This window comes from Plecotus auritus, assembly GCF_963455305.1.
Source record: "Plecotus auritus genome assembly, chromosome: 7".
Classification (NCBI taxonomy): domain Eukaryota; kingdom Metazoa; phylum Chordata; class Mammalia; order Chiroptera; family Vespertilionidae; genus Plecotus; species Plecotus auritus.
Window position 1 is genome coordinate 70063493 of NC_137774.1, and position 9824 is coordinate 70073316.

Genomic DNA, 9824 nt, shown 5'->3' on the forward strand with positions numbered 1-9824 from the left:
TGTACCCTGGAAAACCTCCTCACACCCAAACACGGAGACCTGGGACCCGGGGACCTCTCAGGGAGGCCCCCACTGCGCCCTCAGTCAACGCCATGATGAGTCCATGCCACCATCTCAAGCCACGGATTAGAGCTGGATTTTCCAAGTTTAATAGGAATCAGAGGGTGAGCGGGAGGCCATGGGCCCAGACCCCTTACCCTGGCCCACCCTCCTGTGAGAGGCACAAGCCATTGTGGAGCATCTTCCTGTGTCTGCCACCCTAAAGTCAGGAAAGGTGGGGACCAAGAGGGCAGGAGGCTCTTGACACTGTGGAGGGTGAGACAAAGGGTGAGGAGGTGGAAGGAAGAGGGTGGAATTGGAAAAGAAGCGGAGGGGTCAACAAGGAAGACTGAGTGTCTCCTCGTCATGGGAACCCAGCCTGGCCTCATCTAGGATCCAGGGGGCGGAGGAACATACTTCCGGATCCAAGAAATGTAGCTCATCACCCGGGCATACACCCCAGGAAAGTCGCGATGACCACAGATGTATCCCCAGCTCACAATCCCTACCTGGACCCAGGTGCATTTCCAGCTGCACACCAGGGGGCCCCCAGAGTCACCCTGTGGGGAGAGGCAAGACTCAGTGAACATCTCCACACGGGCCTCTGCATGGAGCTTCTGAGTCCCGATTCCACAGGGCCAGGAGGGGACGGAGGACAGAAGACAGGGACAAGTGGGGTCTCACCTGGCAGGAGTCCTGGCCCTCACTCCCAGCACACAGCATGTCCTCCTTGATGATCTGGCCAGTGTTGTTGGAAGAGTTCTGGTAGCGCTGGTTACAGTCCCTGTTCCCCACAATGGGAACCATCACCTCCTGCAGCTGGTAGGGCCAGGGCAGCGGAGCTGTGGGGAGGGGCTGGCTGAGAACCAGGGCTGGTCCAGGCTTCTGCTCCTTCCCAACAACCAGGTACTCCTTTCACTTCTTCTGGGCCACCCTGGCCATTAGCGGAAAGCACATGGAGTCCCTCTGTGGGCCCTGACGCTCGGGTCTAGAAGCAGCTACACCTGGTCCAGGGACTTAGCTTCCCAGCAGCCACTAAGCCAGCCGTGGGCAAACTACGGCCCGCGGGCCAGATCCAGCTGTTCTATCCGGTTCTCTTGCTCTCCCCTCCGCTCCTTTACTTTGAATTTATATTAGTTCACACAAACCCTCCATCCATGCTTTTGTTCCGGCCCTCCGGTCCAGTTTAAGAACCCATTGTGGCCCTCGAGTCAAAAAGTTTGCCCACCCCTGCAAGCCCATTCAGTTCTAGGACGCAGCACTTCATCAGCCAGAGTCTGGTCTCTACATGCCTGAGGATAGGCACTGAGGAGAGAGTGTTATCCCAGGATTTTTCTCCTTGAAAAGGAATGGATCAAGGGCTCATGCCAACGAAATGCATCACAATTGGAAGGAAAGACTTCTGTGCTGATGGGTTGGGTGTTCTTCTGATTTAGGGACCTGGGCACTGTGACATCACCACAAGCCCTGCCTCCAGCTCCCAGACTGACTCATCTTCAGGAGGACCATCAAGGTCTAAACACCCACAAGGAGCATGGGGAGGAATCCGGCAGAGCCACGGGAGGGCCTGTTGGCCTGGCACATTAACACCTGTGTCCTCAGTGTCCATGAATCTGATCATGAAACCCCAGCTCTGCACACATTAAGGCTCAACAGGAAATCCCCCCTCTAATAACCAAATGTAGAATTAGCACATGCCCAGAAATTCTACTCCTAGTCTATATCCCAAAGAATTGAAAACAGGGATCCAAGATGGTGACAGAGTAGGTGGAAGGTACACTCACCTCCTCCCAGGATCAAATCAGAATCACAGCTACATTATAGACAACCAACCTGAATAACCACCTGAAGACTGGCTGAAAAGAAGTCTTTTCATTAAGGACACATAGAAGAAGCCACATGGAGACGGGTAGGGAGGGTAGAGACACAGAAAGGGCTGGCATTGAGAGTTAGGAGTTACACCGCAGCTGCAAAGGACCCCTCTGAGAAGGGAGGGGTCTCCACCCCCTCCTGAGCTGCCCAGCCTGGAACACCAGTGCCTGGAAGAGGAGCTACTCAACATCTGGCTGTGAACATCAGTGGGGACTGCACTTGCCAGAGTGAGACAGGAGACTGCTAGGAACCCAGACGCCTTTTTAAAGGGCCAGTGCACAAATATCTCATTTGCAGGTACTCAACCTGGGCTCCAGCAGAGCCACAGTGGCTCAGAATGGACAGGAGTCACAGAGGGAGAGATTGGGTTTTATGGCTTTGGGGAGAGGGCTGGAGAGGCAGTCTCCATTATCCAGTGCTGAGTCCCTCTCCCACATGCCCACAGATGCCATCTTTCCTGAGTTGAACACTCCCCTCCATAGGGCATCAGCCTGGGAAAATGTACTCCCCTCCCCCCCACTCCAGGCTCCACTGGTCCCACCCTACCAAGCTCATGCCCTGCAGAGGACTCTGCTGGCTGCAACTGGCCTGGGCCCATACAGTCTTTCTCAGAAGGCTCTCGAGGAGGTCTGAGCAGACTCCAGGGCTGTTGGAGACACACAGGGAGAGACTGAGTTGTGTGTCTCTGAGGTGAGGGCCATTTTCCCCAGGCCTCCCCCCCCCCCCCCCCGACTAGCTCCACTTTGCAGAGCCCTCCCTCCTCACTGCCAAATCGTAATGTGTGTGAGCCTGATGAACTCTACTGGCCTCATCCTGCTGACTCCCTGAGACCCAACCCCACTGCAAAGATTTGAAGACCCCAGCTTGGTATTGGGGGGTGCGTGGTGGGGGGAGGGGGATGGGGGGTGAGTGGTGGTGGTGGCTGGCCTTGGTGAACCCTGAGACTTTTGTTGAGTGGTGTCAGACCCAGCACTGGCGCTAAGTTTGAATCTGTATCAACCTAATGTACACCACTCACTCCAACCCAATGACTCATTGAGAAACTACCTCATGCAACTCAACTACAACAGCAGGGCTCACCTCACCCACACAAGGGACATTCCTGGGGCACTTAGCTTAGCTGGAGGCTCTTTCAGTGGAGGCAGAGGCAGATGTTGGGGTGCTTTGGGCCTTTTGTGTCCTGATGCAGGTCTGGTATTGCTGGGAATCAGCCTCAGTATGCAGCTTGCAGCTTGGCCCCTCCCATGTGCACCCAGGCCTAGCAGAGGGAGCCACCAACTGTGGAGCACTTTGTAGCTTCCAACAGGTATCCCAGGATCGGTCGCAGGCAGGGTCTGCCATTGACCTGCACCCGAGTGCCTCCCTAGCGGCCCCAGAACCAGCCCACATCAGAGTACAACCCAATTAGCTCCACAAGCAGCACACTCAAAGGGAGATCTCCGCAGGCACCAGACCCTGCTGGGGCACATTCTGCTTCATGGGGTCAGCCTACTCGCAGCAGCTCATACAGTGTGATCAGGGTCAATACAGTCAGTCAGCTTGTGTGTCAACCCTACCTACAACAGGCCAACAACAATCAAGACTCAACTACAACAGCAGGGTTCACACAACCCACACCAGGGACATTCCTGGGGCACCTAGCTTAGGGAATCAGAGACTGGGCCACTGAGCTCCACAGGACGTGTACCCCAAAAAGCCACCCTACGAAGACTGGGGGACATAGCAGATCTACCTAACACTGAGAAGCACATACAGAGATGTAGAGAAAATGGGGAGACAAAGAAACATGCCCCAAATGAAAGAACAGGAGAAATCCCCAGGAAAAGAACTAAATTAAATAGAGACAAGCAATGTACCAGACACAGAGTTCAAAACAAAGGTTCTAAGAATGCTCAAGGAACGTAGGGGAAGGGTTGATGAACTCACTGAGGACTGTAATAAAGAGACAGTAAGCATAAAAAAGGACATAGAGCCGAAACCGGTTTGGCTCAGTGGATAGAGCGTCGGCCTGCGGACTGGAGGGTCCCGGGTTCGATTCCGGTCAAGGGCATGTACCTTGGTTGCGGGCACATCCCCAGTGGGAGGTGTGCAGGAGGCAGCTGATCGATGTTTCTCTCTCATCGATGTTTCTAGCTCTCTATCCCTCTCCCTTCCTCTCTGTGAAATATCAATAAAATATATTAAAAAAAAAAAAAAGGACATAGAAACCATAAGAGAAAACAGTCAGAAATGAAAAATATGAGATCTGAAATGACTACACTAGAAGGAATCAATAGCAGATTAGATGAAGCACAAAAGCAAATCAGCAATTTAAAGGACAAGCTGGCAGAAAATACCTAATCAGAGCAGTGAAAAGAAACAAGAATTTTTTAAATGAGGATAGTTTAAGGGACCTCTGGGACAGCAGTCGCCAACCGGTGGTCCGTGGGCCAGTGGTTGTCTGTGAGGTCCGAAAGGTTGGCAACCGCTGCTCTGGGACAACATGAGGCATAACATGTGCATCATAGAGGTACCAGAAGGAGAAGAGAAGAGCAAGGAGTTGAGAACCTATTTGAAGAATTAATGATTTAAAACTTCCCCAACCTGGTGAAGAAAAAGATATACAAACCCAGGAAGTACAGAGTCCCAAACAAGATGAACCCAAAGAGGCCCACACCAAGACACATTATAATTAAAATGGCAAAGGTTAAAGACAAAGAGAGACTCTTAAAATCAGTACGAGAAAGACAGTTACTGACAAGTGAGGTCCCATAAGACCAATTTCTCAACAGAAACATTTCAGGCAGAAGAGATTGACATGAAATATTTAAAGTGATAAAGAGCAAGAATCTACAACCAAGACTACTTTACCCAGCAAGGCTATCTTTGTCCTAGCTGGGTTGGCTCAGTGGATAGAGTGTCCGCGTGCGGACTGAAGGATCCCGAGTTCAATTCCTGTCAAGGATACATGCCTGAGTTGCAGACTCGATCCCCAGTACGGGGCATGCAGGAGGCAGCCCATCAATGATTCCCTCTCATCATTGATGTTTCTATCTCTTTATCCCTCTCCCTTCCTCTTGAAATCAATAAAAATATATTTTTAAAAAATATATATACACGCTTATGTTCACTCCAGCATTGTTTACGGTGGCCAAGACGGAAACAATGGCAGTGTTCTTTGCTAGATGACTGGATAAAAATGTGATACATATGTACAATGGAATACTACTCAGCCGTAAGAAAACATGAAATACAGCCATTTAGGACAACATGGATGGAGCTTCAGAATATCATGCAAATAAAATAAGTCAGACAGAAAAAGTAAAAAACCATATGGTTTCACTCACGTGTGGAATATAAAACTGAAAGCAACAAATGAACAAACAAGAAAAAGAAACAAACAAAAACTCATAGATACAGATAACAGTGTGGTGGTTACCAGAGGAAAGGGGGTGGGATAAAGGGTAAAGGGGTCAATATACGGTGACAGAAGGTGTTACTTTGGATGATGGGCACACAATGCAAAATACAGATGATGTACCATAGAACTGCGAACTTAAAACCTCTATAATCTTGTTAACCAATGTCAGCACAATAAATTAAATTTTAGAAAATAAGATATAAATAGCAAAAAGAGGACATACAGATGGCCAACAGACATATGAAAAGATACCCAATGTCACTAATCATTAAAGAAATGCAAATTAAAACCACAATGAGATATCACCTCCCACCTGTCAGAATGGCTGTCATCAATAGATCAATAAGCAACAAGTTTTGGTGAAGATGTGGAGAAGGGGGAGCCCTCATGTGCTGTGGGTGGGAATGCAGACTGGTGCAGCCCTGTGGGAGACAGCATGGAGGTTCCTCAAAAAATTAAAAATGGAACCGCCTTATGACCGAACAATTCCACTTCTGGATATACATCTGAAGAAACCCAAAACATAATTGGAAAGACTATATGCACCCCTATGTTCATTGCAGCTTTATGTACAATAGCCAACATATGGAAGCAGCCCAAATGTCCATCATTAGAAAAGTGATAAAAACACAGTGGTACACAGAGGGTGGGGCAAAGTAGGCTTACTGTTATGAGTAGGCGAAATACACAACTTCTTCTTGTATTATTATTTATTAATTATTATATTATTTTCCATATGAACAACTATAAACCTACTTTTGCCCCACCCTGTATGTACAATGAAATATTACTCAGCCATTAAATAAGAAATCTTGCCATTATGCTAAGTGAAATAAGTCAGAGAAAGACAAATACCATATGATTTCACCTCCGTGTGGAATCTAAAGAATAAAATAAACAAACAAAAGAGAAAAACGCTCATAGATCAGGGAACAGACTGGTGGTTGTCAGAGGGGTGGGGGGTTGGGGCCCTGGGTGAAAAAGGGGAGAGGGTTAAAAAAATACAAATGGGTAGCTACAAAACAGTCACAGGGAATGTGAACTACAGATTAGGGAATAGAGTCAATAATATTGTAACAGCTATGTATGGTGCCAGGTAGGTATGGATATATCGGGGGTAGGGGGGACACTTCGTAAAGTATATGATTGTCTAACCATTGTGCTGTACACCTGAAACTAATACAAAATAATATTGAATATAAACTGCAATTGAAAAATGTTTTAAACGACTGGAGAACAGGTGCTCTGGCAGTTCTTGAACACACAGGCTCACAGCAGCATGATAGACAACAGCCGGAAGGAGGAAGCAGTCTCTCATTCAAGAACGGACAACAAAACGCTCCCTCCACCCAGCGGATGTTACTCTGCCACAAAGAGAAATGTAGGTCTGACACAGGTTACAGTATAGCTGGGCCTGGAAGGCGTCATGCTAGGTGAAAGAAGACAAACACACGTAAGCCACAACCACACCTCCAGCGGCTGCCCTGTGTCTCCCACACCCAGCAGGTCTCCCTGAGCCTTACCTCCGAGGCTGCTGTAACCCCAGCCGCTCACCCAGCACATCTTCCTCTCAGGGACCTTCAGCGAGGCAGGTGGGAGGGGGACCAGGCTGATGTGCTCGGAGAGTGTCACAGGGGCCTCCAGTTTCAGCAGGGCGACGTCCGCGCCCCCCTCTGCAGACAGGCTCTGGTTGAACTTGGGGTGGCGGACGATCTTAGTCACATTTGTCAGTGTGTCATGGTCATAGAGTCTCAGCCGCCCAACTTGAACCCTGAGGCCATAAGCCTCCACGTCCTCCCTGGGGGAGGGACCAGGAGCCTCTCAGAGGAGCCTCTGGGGCAGGGCCAGTCTGGGCACAGCAGCAGGGGGGGGGCTCACTAACAGTGGCTTTCCCTGACACCCAGGGCCCTGCCCACAGCCCACCTCCCATCACCCCTCCGTGTGTTTCCCACCCCACCCCTGCCAGGGGCCTGGGATGCGTGGCTCACCGCTGGATGCAGTGGGCTGCGGTCAGCACCCACTGGTGGTGGATGAGGGAGCCCCCACACAGGTGCTGCCACAGCTCCAGCTCCTTATTGTACCGTCGGATGCTGACCAGCCAAGGCCATCTCCCAGCGGGGGCATTGTGCTCCCCCACGGTGCCACCCTGCTGCCTCCCTGAGCCGGGACCTGGGAACAAAGGGGACGCCATCATAGACCCCAGCAGGGCCCCTCGCACTCAGTCTCTCCCAGGATGACCCAAGGAGTCCCACCCTGAGTTGATGCTGAGGGGCCTGGGCAGCCTGAGCAGAAGATGGGGACAGGGAGTCAGGACTCACCAGGGAACAAGGGCATGGAGTCCCCCAGGCCTGGGAGGCTCAGGAGCAGCAGCCACAGCATCTGCGGGGATGGCAGGGGCCTGGGTGAGACCACCAGGGGCTGGGTCCCCGTGTGGGGATGGAGAAGCCGGGGTCTGGGCAAGGGCATCCTTACCTTGAGGGACCCTCCTTGGGACCCTCTCTGCACCCCTTCATCCCCTGGCACAGGAAGAGGCAGGCGGGGGACCCCCTGGCTGGGCCATGGGCAGAGAGAGCTTCTCCTCTCAGGCCCACCTCAGGTCGGGGGGTCAGTCAGCAGGCATTGAGGAGCTGCTGCTGGGCCCTGGCGCTGCCTCCCCCGGACCTGCCACCTGGCTGTCACTGGGCAACAGCCCCCTCTAGCTGCAGGGATCTCAGCCACAAAACCCAGCCAGGACGCGGCATGAGCAAGGAGAGCATGCCAAGAGGTGCAGGTTTGCTGGCAGAAGCCCCGGAGCGCTGGGCCCAGGCAGGCAGAGACCCAGAGCTGCTGCTGGGCCCTCGAGCCACGGGGCAGCCCTGGAATCCGCTGAACCCTGTGAGGCAGCGTGGAGCACGCCACCAGCTGACGAGAGCATGCCATCTGCCTGGCACGTGGCCTGTGGCCACCCTCACTGCCACCAGCTGAGGCCACGCACACTGCCCTCTGCAGGGGGCTCTCTGGGAGCTGCACCAAGACGGGCTTTCATGGGTACAAATCAGGGGAGGCACCTGGGAGGCAGGTGGACGGAGCCCAGCTGGGCAGAGGGAGAGGCTGGAGCACAATGCAGGCTGATGACCCCTTGACCACCCACGGGAGACCCAGTCCGCGGCCCCCCCGGGACACAAGGCCAGCCCCTGCCTCTTCCTGCACAGCCAAGAGGGACCTGACGGGGCGAGGCAGCCAGAGGAGCTGCCAGGCCTCCCAGACGCTGCCATCAAGTCCCGCCCTGAGGGGGACCGGGCCCGCCTCTGTAGGCAGCGTCCACCGCCTTCTGCCTCGTGTGCTGAGGAGGCGGCTGCAGGACCGCTGAGGAGTCCCTGCCCAGGAAACTGGGAAGGAGAGGCTCAGGGTACAACTGAGGCCGACAGGGCCCCTCACTGTCCACCTAGACCCCCACCCTTTGCTCCCAACTGGGACTCTTGGGCTCACCTGGTAGCAGGACCCAGACCCCCATCCCTGAGGGGCTGAGCTCTGGGCACAGGGACTTCTCAGGCCGGGTAACTGCACGTGTCCACCTGCCATCACATGGACGAGGGGCCACCAAGGGACACCCAGGGCCCTCCCCTCCCCTGCCCCCCATTGTGACACAGCAGCCCTGCCTCTGGCTGGTGGTCAGTGTCATTGTCCCCACCAAGATGGCTGCACGTCTTGCTCCCTGGCCTCCAGACACAAGGAGCTCCATGTACCCAGACACCAGCTGTAATTCCATCTCAGGAACATTCCTCAGTGCCGGCTGCATGGCCTGCGCTGTCATGCCCCCGGGGGGCTGGCCCATCACCAATACCTTTAACACCATCGTGTCTGCGTCCTGTGACGCCAGTGCAGCCTGGACCTGCAGCGGAGCCCTGTGTAGCACTGGGGAGCGCTCAGAGCCAGCAGCTTTTGTGTCGCCAGCGTCCTGGGCTGCAGGGCACTGTGAGGTGTGGAGCTTGCTGCTTCGCCTGAGAGGTGCAGAGGCCTGCACTGGCCTGTGGTTTTGATGGGGGTGCCTCTGGGTGCTGGGCCGTGGGATCCTAAAGCTTTCATGTGCCAGCCCCTGGCCTCCTCAGGGGCGCTCCCCGTCTCAGGACCACACAGCCTGGTGGCCTGGAATCTCACCAATGAGGTAGGTCAGTGTGGACCAGTGCGGTCCCTCAGAACCTGACCTGACTGAGAAACAAATGCAGATGGAACTAGGTCAGATGAGGTCAGAGTGGAGTAGGGGAGGCCTAAATCCAGGGATGGGTGTCCTTGTGAGAAGAGGGGAGGATGTGGAGAGACACAGAGGGGTGGGGGGGACGGGGTGGAGGTCCAGTGGTTCCTCTGCAAGCCAAGGGCCCCAGCACCACCAGAAGTGGAGGAGGCAGGAGCCTGGGAGGAGGTGTGGCCCCAGAACAACTTGATTGGGGACTTCTGGCCTCCAGCCGGTAAGAGAATGAATTTGTGTTGTTTAAGCGCACACACACACACACACACACACACACACACACACACA

The 9824-nt window shown here is 53.6% G+C and overlaps 1 protein-coding gene across 1 annotated transcript; it reads right to left on the reverse strand.

The window, feature by feature from the left end:
- Positions 1 to 428: 428 nt before the first annotated feature.
- Positions 429 to 9146, reverse strand: LOC308252673 (mastin-like; the record flags this gene model as incomplete). The annotated part of the gene is made up of 6 exons (XM_080677428.1): positions 429 to 599; positions 724 to 881; positions 6835 to 7109; positions 7300 to 7480; positions 7630 to 7690; positions 8982 to 9146. The coding sequence occupies 6 exons, from the start codon at positions 9144 to 9146 to the stop codon at positions 429 to 431; spliced, it is 1011 nt and encodes a 336-aa protein (XP_080533554.1).
- Positions 9147 to 9824: the final 678 nt, after the last annotated feature.